Genomic DNA, 24065 nt, shown 5'->3' on the forward strand with positions numbered 1-24065 from the left:
TCTTCTTAATGCCTGAAATTCCAATCCACGGAATGTACTCAACCAGTATCAAAATATTGCGATCCAGGTAGAATTGCCAGAATTCCTTTGCTAGGTCAGCCAAGACTGTAGACTTCGTACCCCCGAGATGGCTGATGTAACGAACCGCTGATATGTTGTCCATTCGTAACAGGATGGAGCAGTTGGTCAATACACCTAAGAGGTTCTGTAGGGCAAACGAGCCTGCTAGCAGTGCAAGGCAATTGATATGTAGTGCCTGTTCCTCCAGGGACCATTTCCCTCCAGTGGAGTGCCCTAGCCGAGCGTACTTGCATCTGATTCAACTTCAAAGTCCAAAGCAGTTCCAAGGATTGCTCGCCCGTTTCATGCCTCTATGTGTTGTAGCCACCACGTAAGTATTTCTTTGGCTGTGCAGGCGAGAGGAACAGAGTCTGAAAGAGTGACCCAAACGAAGGTATTTGGTTTTCAGACGCTGAAGTGCTCTGTAGTAGACATGTGCAATTCGTTTCGGTCCGAATGCAAATTCAGACAAATTTCAGGCACTTAGGACATTCGAGTACTTCCGAATGTCCGAATAGCTGAATTGCCAAATTACCGAATTCCCGAAGTCCCGAAGTTGCCAAAGTTCCAAAGTGGCAAAGTTCCGAAGTGTCAAAGTGGCGAAGTTCCGAAGCACAGTATTGCTGTAATATACTTACCCAGTGGAAGAATGAAGAATGTTACACTGTATACAAGTTTAAATAAAAAGTATACAAACATAGCCAGGATTCAGCTGTAAGCATTTGCAACACTTACAATAATCAAGTAACACATATTCATATAAAATGTTAGTTACTTAGCCTGTCAATGGAATGATGGGAATGAATAAGTAGATAACTCACTAATTCCCACGGTATTATGGAGTTATGTACTAAAAGGCTGAAAGACCTAAATTGGTCTTTCAGCCAAATTTACTAATACTAAGTAAAGATTACTTAGTATTAGTAAACTATGTCCCTACTCGCTACCACAAGTAGGGGCATGTCTAGTAAACAGTGAACAGCCTCACAGTGAGCCCCCACCCGTGCCGTGCGAGTGGGGGTTACAACCTGAAGGAGGGCCCTATTGCCCCCATCCCTGAACGGCGGGTGGGGGCACGACAGTAAAATAATGGGGGGGGGACCTATTGACCTCCGCTCCCCAGCCCACTCTCCTAAGCGGTGGGTGGAGGCCCTAAATTAGAATAAGGGGGGGACCTAATGTCCTTCCCCCTGGTCCCCACCCCTGAGCGGTCTCATGGTAAGAACAGGACGTGCCAATGTCCAACAGATTTCCTTCTTGATGTACATGACCTTGGAGGGTGGTAGTAGGAGTGCTCCGCACACGGAATCTATGGTGAATCCCAGAAATTCTATTCTGGTATGAAGAATACATGAAGAATATGGCTGTGATGTAAAAAACTTTCAGATTGATTACCTGATAGGTTCCCAGCTCTTGCAGCACATATATTAACATCTGCAGCAGAGGTAATGGCCTCACTGATGATGCCTAACAAGGCTGAAATGGTCGTCTGGGGTTGCTGTGATTCTCGTGCAGAGGGAACTTGCTGGCCTTTCGAATCTGGACTGCCCGTATGGGTGGGACCAGTCTGATATGCTTCAGATATGTTATCTCTGTAATGGCCCAAGATGAGCTAAAACCAGCTTGAGATCTGAGCGGGGATCCAACGAAAGGCAGGCTATTTCAGCTGCTGTCTGTTCTCGGTATACTCTTGCACCCCGTTTTTTGGTTCTCCGTAAGTTTAAAGGGTAATCCAGACGTGGACCCCTTGCTCACGGTGCCTAGAGAGATATCAGCAATGCCTCACTGATGATGCCTAGGAGAGACCACTAAGGAACACTAAGAGGGGGGGGGGGGGGAGAGACCACTAAGCAACACTAAGGGGGAGGAGAGACCACTAAGGGAAAGATTGGGTGGGGGGAGATGCCACTAAGGGAAAGATGGGGGGGGAGGAGAGACCACTAAGGGACACTGGTGAGAGGAGGAGAGACCACTAAGGGACACTGGAGGGGAGGGAGAGAAGGAGAGACCACTAAGAGACACTGGGGGGGGGGGGGGACAGACCACTAAAGAACACTGGGGGGGGACAGACCACTAAGGGACACTGGGGGGGGAGGGTGAGGAGGATAGATCACAAAGGGACACGGGGGGGAGACAGACCACTAAGGGACACTGGGGGGGGGGGTGGTAGGAAGAGGAGGAGAAACTACTAAGGGGCACTAGGAGGGGGGGGGGGAGACCACTAAGGAACACTGAGGGGGAGGAGAGACCACTAAGGAAAAGATTGGGGTGGAGAGACAACTAAGGGGAAGATTGGGGGGGGGGGAGATGCCACTAAGGGAAAGATGGGGGGAGGAGAGACCACTAAGGGAAAGATAGGGGGGAGGTGAGACCACTAAGGGACACTGGGGGAGGGCGGTGGAGGAGAGACCACTTAGGGACACTGGGGGGGAGGAGAGACCACTAAGGAAAAGATTGGGGAGGGGGAGAACTCTAAAGAACAAAGGGAGAGCACTAAGGGACAGGGGGGCAGGGGAGAGCACTAAGGGACAGGGGGGCAGAGGAGATCTCTAAGGGATGGGAAAGCACTAAGGGACAGGAGGGAAGGGGACAACACTAAGGGACAGGAGGGGAGGGGAACAACGTAAGTCGGCTGCTGCAGATTTCCGAGAAATATAGGGAGTAAAGATCGTCCAACTCCCTCATACCCATACTTTCAGGAAAACCGCAATGTTGTCTCACGTTACTGCTGCCAAATGTGCTTGATGACAGAGTCAAGCAGTGAGCGCACAATGTCAGGTATGTTGCCAAAAGACTCTCAAGAATATAGTGCTTGGGATCAGCCTCAGAAAATAATAATAGCCGAATACATAGAACTTTGGCACGGAGCGCAAGAAAAAGGCGACAATCCTGAATGGCAGTCAGGCCCATCCCATACACTACTACTTTGACACATAGAATGCTAATATAAAATGACATAAAAAATCCAGCATTGCTTTGACATACATTTCTTTAAATGCACACCCAAATGCATGCTAACAGTCACATACTAATGCTCTGAACATAAACATTCATACTGGCACTATATAAAGCATGTGCATCAATACTGACAAAGCAAGAGTGTATGTATTCAAGTTGGTTTTACACACAAGATTATTTCTTAAAACATGAATTGCCAGTAATTCAAAGTGAGTTTCAAATCGAATGCCAAAATAATCAAAATGAACAACAACATTGACTTGAAGATTTTTTCTTATAAAACTATTTAGACCTATATTTTAAAATATACTTTTCCCAACAATTTTCACGTCAAAGAATAACCCTGGCAGTGTTTTATTTGAAAGTTATATTCAATATTTACTTAATACTCCTATATTTCTTCTTCGAAGGACCCAGGATCCAATGTTGCCCAGGGAGTTCAGAAGGCTGTCAGTCCATCCCTGAATGATAGTTTTATTTTGTATAGACTTTCATTTTAAGAAACATTTAGTATCTGGAAAATACTGATAATCTCAATAAAACACGGTATCAAGGTAATTACCAATTTTAGACTAAAATAGATGAGTTAAAAAATAATTGATCTTGCTAATTATTCCATTTAAACAATTTTAGACTAAAACGCAAGTTTCCTAATAAGTGATACGCAATTCCTAGTCTAGTGAATTAACTCATACATTTCAGAATACAGCTTAGTATTCATTACCGATTTTGGTAAAAATAAAGGTCATTCACAGGGGAAACAATGAGAAAAGTCTGTATGCTGATAGCTCTTCTCAAATTCCTACATTTTGCTCATCGTCTACAAAATGTTCAGTTCTGCACATACAAATAAGATAAAATTGTAGTGATTGCACAGATGCAAATACTGGAGAAGAATCTCATACTGATATTTGTTTTTAAAAATAGTTTGTGGCTTAAACACATACAAGCACAAAACAAATACAGTGAATAACATTTTGCATCTCATTACATTATTTTACTTGTAATGAGATACAAGTATAATATTACTCATAAAAGTCCTTGATAACAATATTTCTTTACAAAGGAAAACAACTGTTGGTTGTTGAGCTCCAACTTCCCCTTCTCCCTGCTTAATTCTAAGCATTATGCAACTTATCAGTATAAATGTTTCGATGTGTTACAATAACACCTACATTAATGTTAAGATACTTCACGTCCTCTTCTCTCGCACACCTTACGTTTGCTTCATCACCTGTATATGCTGTTGTTATTGTCATAGAGAAACAGTTCTAAAGATATATATATATATATATATATATATATATATATATATATTTAAACATGTATATTTAGCAACAGTGTCTCTCTTTGTATAGATTTTAACTAAAGTGGTTTTAGCAGGCTGAATAATACGTTTGTGCTAAATAATTGAATTCAAATACATTATGTGACATGTATTGCTCAGACTCATCTGCAAAATCAGATCTGTATCTTCTGAAATAGTCGGTTTTAATGAGTCAGCAAACAACATCGTATAATTTACTATAGCTGTAAAACTACTAAATGCTAGTTTATGATATGTACTTAGAACAGTAAACATGCTAAGACTGATATGGTATGGAAAATAAAACCAGTTGTAAGCCATTAATTGTGTAAGACTAGGATAACGTTGCTATGCACATAGATTTAGATTAAAACATGGTTTATGTTAGATTCAACACGTGACAATATGTATACTATTAGTAGGGTTTATTAATCTAGATCAGAAAATCAGCTTGGAGTTATATTTTTCTTTTTTTCTACTGTTATAAATGGGCTTGCATTATTAAAGCACCATAAACCTTAAAAGTAATAGGTGTAATACATTCAGCAAGTAAAATAAGCAATGGCAGTATTAATCAGGGATTTAAACTGACTCAAAATAGCCCCAGCCAGTTGAGGCCACCCTCTTGCACCCAAAATGGCAAAAGAAACATGAGGGTGGTTAACCAATGACCAACATGTTTGTGTATCTTTGTGTAGGTACCTGTGTGTCAGTGTGTACCTTAGTGTATGTGTGTATATATTTGTGTGTGTGTGTTTCTGTGTGTCTAATTGTATCTGTGTGTCAGTGTGTACTTGAGTGTATGTGTGTTTGTGCATCTGTTAGTGTGTGTCTCTGTTTGTGTATCTATGTGTCACTGTGTTTGTGAATCTGTGTGTAATTGTTTCATTGAGTGATAGACTAATCCATTTGAAAAAGTCTGTTATAATGAAACGCGTTATGGATAATTGATTTTTGTGTATTTTAGCTAAATAAATATTTTTTTGGTCACTTATTTGTGCAACTAACTTTTTTTTAAATATACTTTTACTATGTTATCTTTTTTCTGGCTTTTTTACCTACTTTTTATTCCTTCCTCGAGTGCTGGACATACCCTTGACGACATCTACTATATATCTCAGAAGCGGGGATTATACCGCTGTACGCCCTTCACGCTAGAGCTAATTATAAGCTCCTACAAATGTGAGTGTATTACCATCCTCTTCCATACAGTTTATATATTGGACTGTAAATATTGCACTATTGGTTCCCTTTATTTTTTGTCTTTCATAAAAGTGGACATACCTGGACAAAGACTCTGAGGATATTATTCAAGCAGGCCACCCACTATTGGATCCGAGTGAGATCCTTCCTTTGGACTTTTCTAATAATATTTATTGCAAACTTGGACTTTTCTATCTGTGATAACTGTTTCTATCTCCCAATATTAGATTTGATGCAGCCCTTATCTTCTTTGTTTTTATTTACTTTTGTTTTTGCCCCCATTTTTCATGAGCTGAACTCAAAGATTTAAGACTTTTTCTATGTACACAAAAGGCCTATTTCTCTCAAATATTGTTCACACATCTGTCTAAATCTGTGTTAGTGAGCATTTCTCCTTTGCTGAGATAATCCATCCACCTCACAGGTGTGGCATATCAAGATGCTGATTAGACAGCATGATTATTGCATAGGTGTGCGTTAGGCTGGCCACAATAAAAGGCCATTCTAAAATGTGCAGTTTTACTGTATTGGGGGGGACCGGGGTAACCGAAAACCAGTCAGTATCTGGTGTGATCACCATTTGCCTCACGCAGTGCAACATATCTCCTTCACATAGCATTGATCAGGTTGTGGATTGTGGCCTGTGGAATGTTGGTCCACTCCTCTTCAATGGCTGTTCGAAGTTGCTGGATATTGGCAGGACCTGGAACATGCTGTCGTTTAGTCAGATCCATTGCATCCCAAACATGCTCAATGGGTGACATGTCCGGTGAGTATGCTGGCCATGCAAGAACTGGAATGTTTTCATCTTCCAGTAATTGTGTACAGATCCTTGCAACATGGGGCCGTGCATTATCATGCTGCAACATGAGGTGATGGTCGTGGATGAATGGCACAACAATGGGCCTGATGATATCATCACAGTATCTCTATGCATTAAAAATGCCATCAATAAAAATGCACCTGTGTTCATTGTCCATAACATACGCCTGCCCATACCATAACTCCACTGCCACCATGGGCCACTCGATCCACAACATTGACATCAGCAAACCGCTCACCAACACGACCCCATACACGCTAACTGCCCTGTACAGTGAAAACCAGGATTCATCCGTGAAGAGAACACCTCTCCAAAGTGCCAGATGCCATTGAATATGAGCATTTGCCCACTCAAGTCGGTTACAACGACGAACTGCAGTCAGGTTGAGACCCCGATGAGGACGACGAGCATTCAAATGAGCTTCCCTTAGACAGTTTCTGACAGTTTGTGCAAAAACCCCTTGGTTATGCAAACCGATTGTTGCAGCAGCTGTACGGGTGGCTGACAATTTTGGAGGGGAAGGTGCTGGATGTGGAGGTCCTTGGCTGGTGTGGTTACACGTGGTCTGCGGTTGTAAAGCCGGTTGGATGTACTGCCAAAATCTCTGAAACACCTTTGGAGACGGCTTATGGTAGAGAAATGAACATTCAATTCAAGGGCAACAGCTCTGGTGGACATTCCTGCTGTCAGCATGCCAATTGCACGCTCCCTCAAAACTTGTGACATCTGTGGCATTGTGCTGTGTGATAAAACTACTCATTTTAGAGTGACCTTTAATTGTGGCCAGCCTAAGGCTTACCTGTGCAATAATCATGCTGTCTAATCAGCATCTTGATATGCCACACCTGTGAGGTGGATGGATTATCTCGGCAAAGGAGAAGTGCTCACTAACACAGATTTAGACAGATTTGTGAACAATATTTAAGAAAGGGTCTTTTGTGTACTTAGAAAAAGTCTTGGATCTTTGAGTTCAGCTCATGAAAAATGAAGGCAAAAACAAAAATGTTCTGTTTGTAAATTTGTTCCGTGTAAAACAGCACCCCATTTGTTTTTACTTTTTAACTGCTTAATAGATATATCCACAAAAAATGCACATATTTTTCCCTGCATGTTATCTTTGGGATCTATGAAAACACCTTGTAAAAGCTGCGCACCTATTGTCTGCATTCTTTGCAAGCCCTTCCTATTTTCCTGTTACAGAATTTCAGGAATTTGAGAAGCCTCTGTGATGTAGCCTCAAGCATGCACACATGTACACACAATCATGGTTTTCTAATGATTCTCAATGAGCTTTAGTACAGCTCAGTGACAAGGGGGAAGAGATGCAAACACTAGACCAGTGCACTTGCCATTTCTGTTAGCTTTGAGGAGATAACGAAAGTGGAAGAAAACCACCCTGTCTGTCTGACTGATTTCTATTGAAATCAACAATTTTATAAATTGTAAAGTGACAAACTTAAAAAAGCCTATTAGGTGAAACGCGTTGTAATTTGAATCTATACAGTATTTTATTTATTTTATTTTTAAAGTGCAAAGTTAATGTGCAATATACAATGACGCTAAGAATATGCAGCTTATTAACAGAAAATAGTGAACAGAGCATAGGTTGAAAATGTGGGTGTTATAATTAATCCACTATAACCACGCTTGTGATGTCATATGTTGCATTCCATAAGTGAATAGTGTGGAATGAAATAACAACAAATATACTCGAAAGAGATTCTTAAAAAGATGTGCCCATCCTGCCGAGGTTGTTGTACCTGTTCCGCAGCCTCCCGCTCCGCCTACCCAAGTCCTATTTTAAGGCAATACAGATAGACATTTGGAGAGTTGTGTGGGCAAGGGGTAAAGTGTTAGTCCCCCTCAAACTTCTACAAGCCCCCAGGACCCTGGGTGGGCTAGCATTGCCCAATATACAGACCACGCGGTGGTCTTATCCGCTACTGTACCCCATATTGTCTCTGCACCCAGACCACAATGGGTCACCCTAGAGAAAGACCTCATGGGAGGGCACGAACTCGCTGATTTGCTATGGACATTAAAAATGCACAGGCCTAATGTGACCGCATACCCCCCAGGTACAGCTCCTGTTCCAAATCTGGACGTAGACTAGGCAGCAACCCCACCCTCTCCCTGGCGACCCCACTCATAGCTCTGCCATACTCTGTCCCTACGTTTAACCCAATACCCTGGTACAGCAGAGGTGCAAGACATGGTATACCATCTGTTTGAGGGCGACAAACTACCAGACTACCCAAGCCTAACCTCTAAGTTTTCCCCTTTCGCAGTCCTCACTATACTCCTACTTTCAGTTGAGATCCTACTTCTCCAAGGTACTGCAACACCCCTCTACCACTAACCTCACTACTTCATCACTCACTGCCTGGGAAGAAATGTGCATCAATGCGAAACATTCATCCCGATGTAAACCGATCTCCATGTGCCATACACTTATCTCCACGTACACCAGCTTCTCTGCATCTAAGAACGCAAAACAATGGGAAGCAGACCTCCACTGCACACTGTTCGCAAAACATTGGGACGCCATATTTTCTAATCCTCTAAAACTACTCAGGTCTTCCTCCCATCTAGAACAACATCGCAAGATCCTCTATAGGTGGTACCTAGTGCCAACCAGGCTACACAAACTCTTCCCATCTACCCCTTCAGATTGCTGGAGGTGTCAAGGAGTAGAGGGCTTGATGTACCATATTTGTTGGGATTGCCCACAGCTGATCCACTATTGGATGGCAGTCCACGACCTGGCCCAGGTGATAACGGCCTCCACCCCACCCTTTACCCCCAAAACATATCTATTGCTGGATCTCCCAATGGAGATACCCCAGCACAAGAGGAAAAGTATTACCCACATTGCCCTGTCTGCATTACAATTGCTTGCAAGGAAATGGAAGTCTCCGGTAATTCCCACAAGGAGGGATCTACTCGGGGAACTACATAAACAATGGATATATGAAACTTCCTATACGGCCATCTTCCCCCCTTTAACTGCTATGTACCAATGCTGTCTTCCCCCATATCCATTCCCCCCCCCCTCCCCACCCCACTTCTTCCTTCTGTACCCTTTCCCTGTTTCTATTGGAAACGCAAATAAAATTGCAAATGGAACAAAAACATATGTGCCTGGAGACATAAATGAAAAAAAACAACAAAAAAAACGCTCTCATAGCGTATATAGTTCTCCATAATAAAAGCTCAATATATGTTCTTCAAGAATCACACTCACGTTTTATTGAGCCTGTATTGGTAACTGGCTCAAGTAATTCAGCTTAGAGTGTGATACATATGCTTCACCACAGGTTGGTAGTGACTTGATCCTCAATAAAGAAGGTTTAGAGAAAGCAGCACAAGTTAAGGTAAAGTAAATCACATTTATTGATAAACGATTAAAAATCTTACATTAAAAGGAACTGGGGTGCAACACTATCCATCTCCCAAAGAACTTTTCAGCTAGCTGACATGGTACCTTCTATTCATAATGGCCCTGGTGACACCACGTGGATTTTGGTTCTCTGCTAAACTCAGCAGACACTCAGCAGAATAGCTTGAAAAGTTGGCAAGGGATCCCTCCCCTCATACCTTTTAGCCCATTTCTACTGTTTGATCCTCCTTCCTCTATAAAACCTTGTTCTGTCTTCCTTTCATATGGGATCTCAATGTATTATTTTGTCTACCACCACCTCTTTTCTCTCATGCTTTCTTGATTTAGCCATCTTCACAACATGACAGGCAGAGAGGACGCACGCATTCATAGGAAAACAACTTAAAGCAAATACATAGAAATTATAGCTAAACATGTAAAATCTGGTGGTCACTGGCACATTCACTGCCTAATAATGATACATCATAAAGTGTGTTATATGTGTTATATAAACATTCGAATAGGCAGAAAAAAAATGTATAAAACGCAGGCATGTATACAAATAGGATAATTGTATAAAATGTTAACTTTATGAGATCTGGGTAAAAGGTTACTACAAAAGAAACTATAAAAAGAATTAAAAACATTCTGGTATTTGTAAACTTTTATAAATCCATAATGCAATTTAAAGCTGAAATTCTGATTACATTTTTCAAAATACATGAACATAATGTTTACATTCTACTGACAAGTTGTGAGTGTACATTCCCACACATAGCTATTACATATATCGTCGAAGTATTTGAGTATACTTGTTCACATTTTTATCTGTCACTATACTTTTTGCTAATTATTCTGATTATGTTGGAGGAATTGCAGTAAAATAGAAACTATATGATCCATATTATCCAAATATTTCCCGTCCCCTAATATTTCTGACAATGAATGACTGAACATATAGAACAACCTTCTTTATATGCATGAACTCAGGGCCAGATTAAGAGCTTGTTGGGCTCGGTTCTGACAATTATAATGGGACTAATTACAGAATCTTATTGACAGAAAACACTATATCAGTCATACTATAGTCATGTATCTGATAGAGGTGGTGCCAGTGAAAAACTCACAGGATGCATGCATGCATGAGAAAACACATACCCTATGCTAATCATTCGCGTTCATATCTCAACCAAATCCATACACCTAAACATCGGTGGTGGGCGGCTTAAAAAGAGGTGGATCACTGACACTGCCCAAAGAGACGATTACCCAGAAAAGAGGTGGATCATTGACACTTCCCAAAGAGACGGCCACCCAGAAAAGTGGCAGGTCTGCCTGAAAATTTTAAGTCCAGCCTGTCTTTAATACATTTCAGGCTGCTGGCCATCTAAGGATGGACTATGTAGACAGAGCGGTTTCATTGCTCTGAGCTTGGTGTGAATGCATCTAATGAAGCGCTTGCTCTAATGCTTTCTGCAGACAGTTCACTGATGTGCCCCAGCACTCACTTGTTCACTATTTTCCTTCCTTTCTTACTAGCAGGCAGAAGCTCCTGGTAAGCAGCTTGGAACATAGAAAAAGGTGAATGTAGTAATTGTAGGAGAAAGAGGACAAGCCACTGTAGAGAGACCAAAGCTGTAAGAGCATTTGTGCAGTGCTGAAAGTTAGCTTTACCTTAAAGGGACACTCCAGGCACCCAGACCACTTCTGCCCATTGAAGTGGTCTGGGTGCCAACTCCCACCACCCTTAACCCTAAAAGTGTAATTATTGCAGCTTTAATAAACTGCATAAATTACCTTGCAGGGTTAAGTCCTCCTCTAGTTGCTGTCTATCAGACAGCCACTAGAGGGACTTCCATGTTCTTAGAACATGACAAGTGTTTTAAACGATGCTGGACGTCCTCACACTATGCATGAGGATCTCCAGCATCGCCGGAATCCCCATACGAAAGCATTGAATAATGCTTTCCTATGGGGAGGTCTAATGCACGCGCGCGGCCATTGCTGCATGGGTGGAGCCTGACCCAGCGCCGAGGGACATCGGCACTGGATTCAGGTAAGTCAATAAAGGGGTTTTAATCCCTTCAGCGACATGGGATGGGGGGTGGGAGGGAGAGGGGCACTGCAGGGTCCTGCAGTGCCAGGAAAACGGATATGTTTTCCTGGCACTGGAGAGTCCCTTTAATTATATAGTCAGTCAGTCCACACATGTTTTGTTCCCCTTAATCCCTCCTAAATTCCCATATGTCATTGCCTCTACACAAAACATGAGCACATAAAGCAAAAAATACAGTAACGGATAACAATGGACCTTTTCCATGGTTTACCGCTCATTTAGCCCCTATGTTAATCGGACCCTGCTTGAACACCAATCAGCCTTGCCTAAGCAGCAATATATATAACAGAAAAAGTAGTAGCTGTGCTCATTGTATTTTATATAAATATTGCATTATATAGAGCAATATAGTTATCTTTTTTAATAGGGACAAAAACGATGTACATAGCATTGGACAAGAAGCTCAGTAACCTGTTTTCCAGGTGGTATTAAAACAAATTATACCTTGATTCTGTTCCAATGGGGACCAACTAAAATATATTGGACTGTTGTGGAATCGGTAACAAGGGATTAAGACAGAGAATGTGGACTGCAATGTCTCAGGTACAAGCAAAATGTAACAGACTAAATTCTATAAAAAAAAAACATGTAAATAAGCAAAGCACAGTACAGTTAGTTCTCTCACTTTAGGGATTTCATAAAATAAAGTATCAGATATTATCATTTTAAGGTTTGAAATTATATTAGAATGGTGGGGGTGGGGCAGGTTTATACGCTAAACAGCAGATTGTAGTCAATTGAGAATTTTATTGAAAAATTGGGACTATCAGAACTTTATTTACTAAAGTGAGAATTTGAAAGTGAATCCTAAGAGAAGTTCAAATTTCAGGCCTGAGTAGCAGAAGTGAAGGTATATATATGGCTTAGAGAGTTTTTCCACTTCAGCTATTTTTATTTGAAATTTACAATTCCCTTTAAATGAATAACCTGCAAATTTTGCAATTCTTTTTTCAATGTACCATTATTCATTCTTAGTGAATAAACCGCAGTTAATGTAAATTGTGAATTCTTTCTATAAAAGACATGTAAACATGCAACATATTAAACAATATATATCTAGGTGTCTGCTGTAGTATTTATATAAGAGAAAACATTAAAGTTAATAATGTATTCATCATTTTAATATATTACCCTGTGCAGAGTAATAATATTTCAAAGGTTTTAAAGATAATCTATGATTTTCAAAGCAAAAAAAAAAAAAAGACCCAAAACATAGAAAAGAAGAGTTTAGTTTCAATACAAAAGTAAAGTTGCAACAAGCATTTTCTAAAGTCTGCTACCACAAACTACTGAACCACTATAGCTGCGGGTTCTGACAGAGTTAAGTACATAGAATGGTGTTTGTTCCTTTCAGGGCATTGAATAAATATTTACCCAGTTCAGCTGTGGATGCCCTAGTACTGGTTTCTTGCAGAGCTTCACCACCCTTTAATGAGAGGTCCCAACTCTTACATTTAGATCATTTTGCTAAATTGCTATATGGATGGATGGTCATAGAGATAGCAAACAATGGCTTGATAGCTGAAAGATGACTTCCCCTGCCAGGACAAGACAATAAATGGGTTTCTAACGCTGCTTCTTGACATAGTTCAATTAATTAGTCAATGCGATCTGCCAGCTGGCTGCTGCTGTTTGGAATGGTGATGGGAGCATCGTTCGGTTGGTCCATCTCAGATTCTGATTCGGAATATTGTGGACATCTCATGATCTTCAAATAGAATGCCTGAAACGCTGGGCTGGAGAAGTAGTAGACCAGGGGGTTACACACGCTGTTCATGTAGGTGAAGGTGATGGTGATGTAGAAAGCTCTGTCCACTGACTGGTAACTTGAGCACTTGCTGCCTTGAGGAGTTGTCAGTAGCCGTAGAATCTCAATCCTGGTGGACACACTGGGTAAGAAGCACACAGTGAAGACAATTCCCACCAACACAATGCATTGTACAGCTCTCTTAATCTTGGAGTGTCTGTCCAGGTTTCTCTTCCTCAGCCTCCAAACTATCATGTAAGAGCAGTAAAAAACGAGGATCTGGGGCAGGAAAAACACCAAGATGAAGAGCAGATCATGGTAGTTGATGTTAGTAGGACACACGGTGAAGCTGTCACAGTAGTAGGTATTGTTGGACGCATTCTTGCTTCTCTGACGACCATTGGTGAGGATGAAGACTGTGAGGGAGATGGTGCCAAGCCATACTGCACAGACAATGCAAGTTGCAGTCTTGATGGATATGGCATTGATTCTGTGATGAGGATAGACCACTCGGAAATAGCGATCTAAGGCCACCAAGGTGAGAAAAAAGATACTCCCAGCCCTATTCATGGCAAGCATGAAGAGCAGTAAGCGGCATGGGATTTCTCCAAAGATCCAGTTCTTCTCTCTCAGGTAGTAGTCAGTCCTGAAGGGCAGGCAGATGAGGAGCAGGGAGTCAGCCACTGCCAGATTGACGAGATAGACAGTGCTGGAGGTCCAGGTCTTCATGTGACAGCTGAATACCCACAAGGCAATGCCATTGAAGGTGAACCCCAGGATGAACACTGTAATCAGGACAGGAGGCAGCAAGTAGGACAGAAGGGGATCATCAAACAGACAGCAGGTGATGGAGTGAGTACCATTCACAATCATTGTACACCTCTGCTGAGTCTAGAATAATGGCTAGAGAAACCCTGCTCAGACTGCACTCTGCAGAAAGAACTGGAAGAGAAATACAGAAGAAAAACCAAAGAGTGATCAGAATTATCTGTCATCCTTCCGCACCGATCTCACTCCTGATTACACAGATTTCAATGATCACAGCCAGGTTACTGAGGAGATCTGCTCACAGGGCTGGCTGGGGAAGCTATAGCAGCAGGCAAACACAGGAAAACACAGTGAAAAGATTGAATTTAACCCCATCACTAACAAGGTTATATTGGAAACAAATTGAAATATATCAAATACAGTAAGTGTAAATACACAAAAATCCAAGTACTAGGTATTGGACATATATAAGGAATGTGTTCTTTTTGAGAAACCAGATTCCCAAAATTCTAGCAGAATGTAACTATGTGTAAGAATAATGGCCAAATATTGAAACAACTTATACAGTTTAGGCATCTGTCTGTAATTCAAAAAATATTGAAGGTTTCAAATATGCCTTTTTGGATGCCCTTGATCCCTTATTTCTTCTCTTGGGTGCTATATAGCAACACAGTACAAACTTAACCATACAGTCTACTATTGTGTAGAGGGGGGCCAAGAATGGGGCATTAGAATTACAGAGGGATACAAATTGTTGTTTAGGCAGTCATCCCCTGTATTTTGTCAGCCAGGCCAAACATGGGACAATGGGACTCAATCAATAAACAGGGTTTAGTAGGCAATATATATATTATGATGTTGGTTACTTTGAATTTTACCCTGCTTATCAAATCATTCTAAATAAGTTCAAATGTATGCATGTGGGTCACTGTATCTATTTTTAATCGGAGTTTTAGACAGTTAATAATAGTCATGGTTATATACAAATTGTTCTTTTACTTTTACATTTCCTACATTTTTTTCCTCCCCCTTTCCTTCCCTATGATAGGTTTTCCCTTATTATTTTATGATAAATGTTCTAAGAATATATATTGTTATACATTTAAATTCTGTAAATTAAATAATTTGCAAGAATAACAGATGATTTTAGCTGTAGTGAGGATCGGTGCAGGAGTAAAGGGAGATGCAAACAGAGCTTTTGCTGTTTGCCATGCCCAGAGCTCATACTGTTGGTATGGCCAACATGAGCAAACAAATATATTGCTAAAGAACCAGAGCTTTCGTTTATCTTTTCTTTTATCTCTTTCACTACATTTAGGAGCAATAACAACTGTCTAAATTTTCAGTTTAAAATTAGTCTTTAAAAAATTTAAAGGGCACCCTGAACATCAAAACTAGTGTGTATTTTAAAGGAACACTCCAAGCACCATAACCACTACAGTGCACAGTTATGTTTATGGTGCCATTAATATAATACAAAATATATGTACAGGTTGCGCCAAAATAAAAAGTCCAATAGATTATCAGATGCTTGGCGTATTCTTTACTTGTAAATCGTCCAGGCTTCTGATAGTGGCAGGTATATGAAATAAAGAAGAAAGATAGCAGGTAATGGTGTAGAGTATCTAGTACCAAGTGCAGAACAAACATCAAAGAGGTCTATGATGTAGCACTCACATTTAGTAGAGCTATAAAACCAGCTCTGAGTATAACAGCATGCATCAATACAATCCCCACTGACGGATATGTTGTTCTAGGAGTCAGTCACTTGGCATGTAGATGATATAAAAGGCAAAAAAATAGTTCTCTCCGTAAAGCTGTACACTAGTAATTCTAAAGGTAAAAATTATCTATTGACATTTGATGAAGCAATATGCACTTGCTCTGGTATTAATGCTTGGATGGTACCATCCCTGATCCCCACCAGGGATATAATGTAGAGTAGCTCCTCTAAAGGGTAGTTCTTCCCAGAATACAGGTAGGAAGTAGGCAATGGTGGTATAGATGTGCCAAGAACAGTAAAATATATAAAAATAACTAAAAAAACAACAACAAAAAACTTAAAAGCATAAAAATATAATAAATGGTCAGACACATAAATTAAGTGAATGCCAGATATCTTTAATGCTTAAAAATAACTAGTATAAAATTACAATATAAAATAACACAATGTGTTTCGTCTACTAAGGACTTTCTCAAGTGTAAAATTTATATTCAGAGCTGGTTTTATAGCTCTACTAAATGTGAGTGATACACCATAGACCTCTTTGTTGTTTGTTCTGCACTTGGTTCTATATACTCTGCACAATTACCGGCTATCTTTCTTCTTTATTTCATATACGTGCCACCATCAGAAGCCTGGACAATTTACAAGTAAAGAATACTCCAAGCATCTGATAATCTATTGAACTTTCTTTGTGTGCAACCTGTATATATATTTTGTATTATCTTGCTCTATATCAGCGTTTCCCAATTGGTGTTCCGCAGAACCCTGAGGTTCCCCCAGAACACAAATGGGGTTCCACCGTGATTTCCCCAAACAAAATTGCCGCCGCAATTTTATCACAAATCAGGGTCCCGCTCAGGTGCCGCGGCCCTTTACGAGCATGACCGGACATCTGTAGTATCGGCCGGCTGGGAGGACGTGATAGCACTTCCTCCCAGCTTCACAGAGTTGCTGCAATGCGGTAGGGAGGAGGGAGGAGGGAGGAGACGGCCACCCAGAGATTGAGCACCATGGATGGCAGAGGAGAGGCTGGAGTGAGCATGTAGCAGCTCACTCCCATCAGCCTCAACCAACATCACCAGGACCACAAGCAAGCCACCCTCCTGGACACACAAGGTAAGTCAACAGGAGGGTGGGTCTGATGTATGTCATATTGTGTGTGTGTGTGTGTGTATGTGCCAGTGTGTGTATGCATCACTGTGTGTGCCAGTGTGTGTGTGTGTGTGTGTGTATCCGTGTGTCAAGGTGTGTGTATGTGCCAGTGTATATCAGTGTGTTTGTATGTTCCTTTGTATGTGTATCTGAGATTGTGTCAGTGTGTGTATCTGAGTGTGTGTATATGCAAGTGTGTGTATATGTCACTGTGTGTATCTGTGTGTGTGTGTATTTGTGAGTCAAGATGTGTGTATGTGTCACTGTGTGTATCTGAGTGTGTGTGTGTATGTGTATCTGTGTGTGTGTATCTGTATGTCAAGGTGTGTGTGTCAGTGTGTGCATCTCTGTGCCACTATGTACCAGTGTGTGTATCTGTGTGTCAGATACAGACACAGATACACACACTTTGACACACAGATACACACACCTTGACACACAGATACATACACACACAGATACACACTGTGTGTTAAGGTGTGTGTATCTGTGTGCCAGTGTGTGTATATGTGTGCCACTATGTGCCAGTGTGTGTGTATCTGTATGTCAGATACACACACAGATACACACTGACACACAGATATGCACACTGGCATATACAAACACAGATACACACACCTTGACACACACCGGCACATACAAAACACAGATACACACACCTTGACACACAGATACACACACACACACACACAGATACACACTGTGTGTCAAGGTGTGTGTTTCTGTATGTCAAGGTGTGTGTATCTGTGTGCCACTATGTGCCAGTGTGTGTATTTGTGTGTCAGATTCATACACACTGATACACAGATACACACACTGGCACATACAGACACAGATACACACACTTTGACACACAGATACACACACCTTGACACACAGATACATACACACACAGATACACACTGTGTGTCAAGGTGTGTGTACCTGTGTGCCAGTGTGTGTATATGTGTGCCACTATGTGCCAGTGTGTGTCTGTGTATCTGTGTGTCAGATACACACACACACAGATACACACTGGCACATACAAACACAGATACACACACCTTGATACACAGACACACACCGGCACATACAAAAAAAAGGTTTATGCAACTGCACAAATTATTTGTATTCTTTTTTTACCGGTGGGAGGGGGTTCCACGATGTTGATACACTATGTCAAAGGGTTCCACGGGAAAAATTAATTGGGAACCCCTGCTATATATTAATCAGTAAGGGGCTGAGGGTATCCCTTACTACCAGTGTTTGCTGCCTGCTTACAGTTCAATGTATAGTTGCCTTTTAGCACTTATCCTATACTCTACCATGGTGCCAGTGTATATTTTAATTTCTTTGAGAGAATTGAGAGAAACACGCTGTTAGTGGATAAACCTAAGTCCAATATGTCTGTTAACCCCTTCAAGTCCGCATTCATGACCCAATATAATGTGGACCATAGAAAGATCAAAAAAGGATTACAAAATCATTGGTCAATATTCTTACATGATCTTGTATTAGGGGCTCATCTACCAAATTATCCCCAAGTAATATTTAAAAAGAATCAAAATCTGAAAAACATGTTAGCCCCAAGCTAAATCTATTTCTAAAAACACTGACACAGGACTTTTTAGGGGTTGTAATATATGTAAAGCCTGCAGGATGGTTTCCAGTGAAAGGTCTAGTATGTTGTCTAGTCATGTTACAGGGGACGTATATCATATCAAATCAGACACAGGGTGCCACACGGACTTTGTCGTCTATTTACTTCAATGTCCGTGTGGCAAACAATACGTAGGCCGTACCAAACGAATCCTCAAGGTTCGATTTCTTGAACATTTGAACAATATAAAAAAGGGACTTATGACTCATTCGGGCCCTGTCCATTGCAACACATGTCCCTTCTTTTCATGGAAGGGGTTCAAGTGTACAGGCATCGAAAAAGGGTTCTTCCACACTGGCGTGGAGGTGATAGAGTAAAGAAACTGTCCCAACATGAAACCTTTTGGATTGATAAATTAGACATTAGAACCTATGGGATTGAATGTTGATATTGATTTGATTTGTTTTCTATAACTTGTACAAATGTTGCTCTTTTTATATCCTTTTTATGTCCTCTCAAGTTTCTTCTTATACCTGGATATCTCTTTTGAGGGTCCATAAATATACACTTCAATATACATTTGAATTTCTTTTATTGATTTTTGAATTATACTTTTACACCTTGAATTTCTGTACCACTTAATATTAGGTACTCTATTTGTAAAAGTTTGAAAACGTATAGATCAAGGCATGAGGGTGGTCATAAAACTATGGATATGTGTGTTATTTCCTTTTAGTTCACTTACAAAATACACACACACAAAAAAAAAAAAACACCTTAAGAAGTTAGCATATTCTCACGCTAGTTATATAACCATATATTTAACACTTTCTACTTCAGGATAACGTTTGAGTATGAATTAAATATCTATATAGAACTGTAAATGGTGAAATTAACCGCTATGATGTATTATCAATTTATTCTACCAAGCTGCTGCCGATGTCAATGTATTTTGTTTCTGTAGATACACATCTATTTTCATAATTATCGACATTATTTGATCATTTTTCTGGCGACCACCAGAGGGCTGTATTCCGATATAACATCATCTTTCTCGTTGGAACACACGATAGAATGGAATGTGGCTAACAGTGCTTCCGGTTCCGGTTTCGGCTGGCCATGAACACGGGCTTTTGTGATTAGGATGAAAAAGTGAATCAGAAGAAGAATGCAAACAACTGAACAAGATTGATTATTGCACCAATGAGGACAAGCAAGTAGAAAAAACGCCCACGGATCTAATTATGAACTTAGGGAGTAGCCCTATATAACGGGTCTGAAGGGATGGGGGGGGGATTAGGCTGCTTTTTATATTTGGCATTGCTTTATACAGTTTGTTTTAAATTATGGTCCCTGAGGAAGTTCCAATTTTGTGAACGAAACGTGTAGGACCTCTGTTGTTTTATATTTTATATTTTATTATTGATGGGTGATTGTTCATCCTTGAAATAAAGCTGCTGTATTTTTCCTGCCATCCTTGAAGTCCTGTGTTGTAACTACATCATCAGAGCAACAGGAGGGATATTTCAGCCCCCCACTGCTATCGGGGGAGGCACCCTTGGGTGCTATTTTCAGCGTTATCTTGTGAGTGCATTTCATTAACACACATTTATTTTTTAAACTGAATTACACTATATATGTTTCTGTTTCCTATTTTTCTAGATTTTCAGCCGTATCCCAAATATATCTGGTTGTTCTGTATTTCGTGGTGTAAAGGTAATTTATTCTGGGTAATGACCTGGGAGGCTGTCATATTTGAATCTTGAGATAAGTATATCTTCACTTGTATTCACTATATATGCACACAAAGTGTTGATATAGATTTTTGCTTTTATACGTAATAACATTACGACTGTAAGGAAGGGGAGGGGGGAGTGAGAGCAGTCACAAGAAGTAGAACATTGCAGGCCTTTCTCCCCAAAGGCGTAATTCCATAGGCATAGGTCTTCGTCAATTTCGTCTAGGGGGGGGATCTTCCTCGGGGATGTGGGATATCGCTGTATCGTCTTGTTCTAAATGCCATAACGGAGGTGAGCTGGTGGCCACTATGGAACGCCCTTCCTGCTTCCTGTATTTTGATGTCACTTCAGACGTTCCGTTTTTGTCTTTGTCCATTTTTCGTGGGAGTCATCTCGCACATGCGTCCCACATTGTCGGGTGTTTTGGTCAGGAAGGGGTGCTGACCAGCGCAGCAACCTCTATATGGTGAAACCCAGAATGCAAAGAAACTAATATACACACAAATCAAGGCAAAACATAAGTGTATTGATATTCAAGGCAGACAGTTAAGTAAAATACACAAACAGATAACTTAGTCTTGCAGGAGGGCCTCTGGATACAGGGCAAGCCAAGGCAGGCCGGGCCTCTGGATACAGGGCCAGCCAAGGCAGCCCGGGCCTCTGGATACAGGGCCAGCAAAGGCAGGCCAGTCCTCTGGATACAGGGCCAGCCAAGGCACCCCGGGCCTCTGGATACAGGGTCAGCCACGGCAGGCCAGACCTCTGGACATAGGGCCAGCAAAGGCAGGCAGGACCTCTGGATACAGGTCCAGCCAAGGCAGAACGGAACTCTGGATACAGGGCCAGCCAAGGCAGGCCGGACCTCTAAATACAGGGCCAGCCAGCTCAGGAACACAGGGGGGGGGCAGCCAGCTCAGGAACTCAGGATAAAAGGACCAGACCACCAACAAACATTAATGAACTGGCAAACAAGAAGGGGTGAGGCTCAACTAAATAGGGAGAAGTTAAGTAGAAAGTAAGGCCAGCCAGAAACAGAAGGTGATCTCAGTCTGGGTGCAGCAGCCTAGAATAGCACCACAGACAGGTAGTGGCACTGTGAGGTACTGCACCAGACTGAGTATATCAGGTGGTATCTACGTCCTACCTCCTATTTTTACTATTTCTTTAACAATACTGTGTGATAATTTTGGAGCTTTCTGATATATTTGATATTTATATCATTGTTTGTTATACTTTCTTAGGTGGTGATGTAAGCTCCAATGTAAGCTCCATCTCACTCTCACTCCACTTATAGTAATTAATTTTCTGTTACAGAAGAAAATATGGAATCAAATGTCTCTGGTAGCAAGCAGAATGTAAAAAGTTTAATTTTATAAAAAGCATGTAAACAAGCAAAGCATTCTGCAATTAGTTATCTTGCTGTAGGGTTTTCATAAAAAAAACAAAAAAGTATCAGAGATGATAATTTTAAGGGTTAGAAACCCTAACATGGTTACTTACTAAAGTGAGAATTCAAAGTGAATTTTAAATTTAGAAGAGTAGTCAAAGTTAAAGTATAGCTGGCTTAGAAAATGTTTGCCAGTTCAGTTTTTATCTTAAATCTGAAATTCCCTTTGAATTCTCACTTGCTTGAATAATGCCCTAAATTTTGCAATTCGGTTTTCAATTCACTGTAATTCATTCTTAGTGAAAAAACGCAGTGAAGATAAATAGTGAATTATTTATTTGAAAAGCTTTTAAACCTGCAATATATAAAATATAATTTATGCAATCAAACATTATTTTTTTCATTATTTTTGTATGTTATGCTGGGCCGAAAAATACTATTTCAAAGGTTTTAATTATCATAAATATGTATTTCAAAGCAAAAACACAAAACATCAACAGCTGCGGGTTCTGACAGAGTTAAGTACATAGAGTGGTGTTTGTTCTTTTCAGGGCATTGAATAAATATTTACCCAGTTCAGCTGTGGATGCCTTAGTATTGGTTCCTTGCAAAGCATCACCATTCTTTAATGAGAGGTCCCAACGCTCTTAAATTTAGATAATTTTGCTAAATTGCTCTATGGATGGATGGTCATAGAAATGGCAAACAATGGCTTGATAGCTGAAGGATGACTTTCCCTGCCAGGACATGTCAAATAAATGGGTTTCTAATGCTGCTTCTTGACACAGTTAAATGAATTAGTCAATGCAGTCTGCCAGCTGGCTGCTGCTGTTTGGAATGGTGATAGGTGCATCGTTCGTGTGGTCCTTCTCAGATTCTGATTCGGAATGTTGTGGACATCTCATGATCTTCAAATAGAAAGCCTTGAACGCTGGGCTGGAGAAGTAATAGACCAGGGGGTTACACACGCTGTTCATGTAGGTGAAGGTGATGGTAATGTAGAAAGCTTTGTCCACTGACTGGTAGATCGAGCAGTTGCTGCCTTGAGGAGATGTCATAAGCAGTAGAACCGTAATCCTGGTGGACACACTAGGTAAGAAGCACACAGTAAACACAATTCCCACCAACACAATGCATTGTACAGCTCTCTTAATCTTGGCGTGCCTGTCCAGGTTTCTCTTCTTCAGCCTCCACACTACCATGTAAGAGCAGTACAGAATGAGGAGCAGGGGCAGGAAAAAACCCAAGATGAAGAACAGGTCATGGTAGTTGATACTAGTAGGATACACGGTGAAGCTGTCACAGTAGGTATTGTTGGACCCATTCATGCTTGTCTGATGACTATTTGTGAGGATGAAAACTGTGAGGGATATGGTGCCAAACCATACTGCATAGACAATGCAAGTTGCAGTCTTGATGGATATGGCATTGATTCTATGATGAGGATAGACCACTCGGAAATAGCGATCTAAGGCCACCAAGGTAAGAAAAAAGATGCTCCCAGCCCTGTTCATGGCAAGCATGAAGAGTACCAAGCTGCATGGGATGTCTCCAAAGATCCAATTTTTCCCTCTTATGTAGTAGTCAGTCCTGAAGGGCAGGCAGATGAGGAGCAGGGAGTCAGCCACTGCCAGATTGACGAGGTAGACAGTGCTAGAAGTCCAGGTCTTCATGTGACAGCTGAATACCCACAAGGCAATGCCATTGAAGGTGAACCCCAGGGTTAACACTGTAATCAGGACAGGTGGGAGCAGGTAAGACAGCAGGGGTTCATCAAACAGACAGCAGGTGGTGGGTTGAGTAAAATTCTTAATCATTGTACTCCTCTGCTGAGTCTAAAATAATGGATAAAGAAACCCTGCTCATACTGCACACTGCAAAAAGAACAGGAAGAGATTTACAGAAGAAAAACCAAAGAGTGACCAGAATTGAATAGTCATCCTTCCGCATGAGTCTCACTCCTGATTACACAGATATCAATGATCAGAGTGAGGTTACTGAGGGGAATTACATACAGGGCTGGCTGGGGAAGCTATGGCAGCAGGCATTTAAACAGTAATATAGAGTGCAAATAACAAATGTAACCCCTTCACCAGCAGATTTATCTTAATAAATGAAAACA

At 41.0% G+C, this 24065-nt stretch overlaps 2 protein-coding genes across 2 annotated transcripts; both read right to left on the bottom strand.

Moving 5' to 3' along the window:
• Positions 1–13442: 13442 nt before the first annotated feature.
• LOC134610483 (hydroxycarboxylic acid receptor 2-like) lies at positions 13443–14465 on the bottom strand. Its single transcript, XM_063453453.1, has one exon. The coding sequence runs from the start codon at positions 14463–14465 to the stop codon at positions 13443–13445; it is 1023 nt and encodes a 340-aa protein (XP_063309523.1).
• Positions 14466–22740: 8275 nt separating this feature from the next.
• Positions 22741–23760, bottom strand: LOC134610485 (hydroxycarboxylic acid receptor 2-like). The gene has a single exon (XM_063453454.1). It carries the CDS (start codon positions 23758–23760, stop codon positions 22741–22743), a length of 1020 nt encoding a protein of 339 aa, XP_063309524.1.
• Positions 23761–24065: the final 305 nt, after the last annotated feature.

Source organism: Pelobates fuscus, chromosome 5 (genome assembly GCF_036172605.1).
Source record: "Pelobates fuscus isolate aPelFus1 chromosome 5, aPelFus1.pri, whole genome shotgun sequence".
NCBI lineage: Eukaryota > Metazoa > Chordata > Amphibia > Anura > Pelobatidae > Pelobates > Pelobates fuscus.

Excerpts from the sequence above, each read along its gene's own strand:
- LOC134610483 (XM_063453453.1), bottom strand. The coding sequence starts at position 14,465 with ATGATTGTGAATGGTACTCACTCCATCACCTGCTGTCTGTTTGATGAT.
- LOC134610485 (XM_063453454.1), bottom strand. The coding sequence starts at position 23,760 with ATGATTAAGAATTTTACTCAACCCACCACCTGCTGTCTGTTTGATGAA.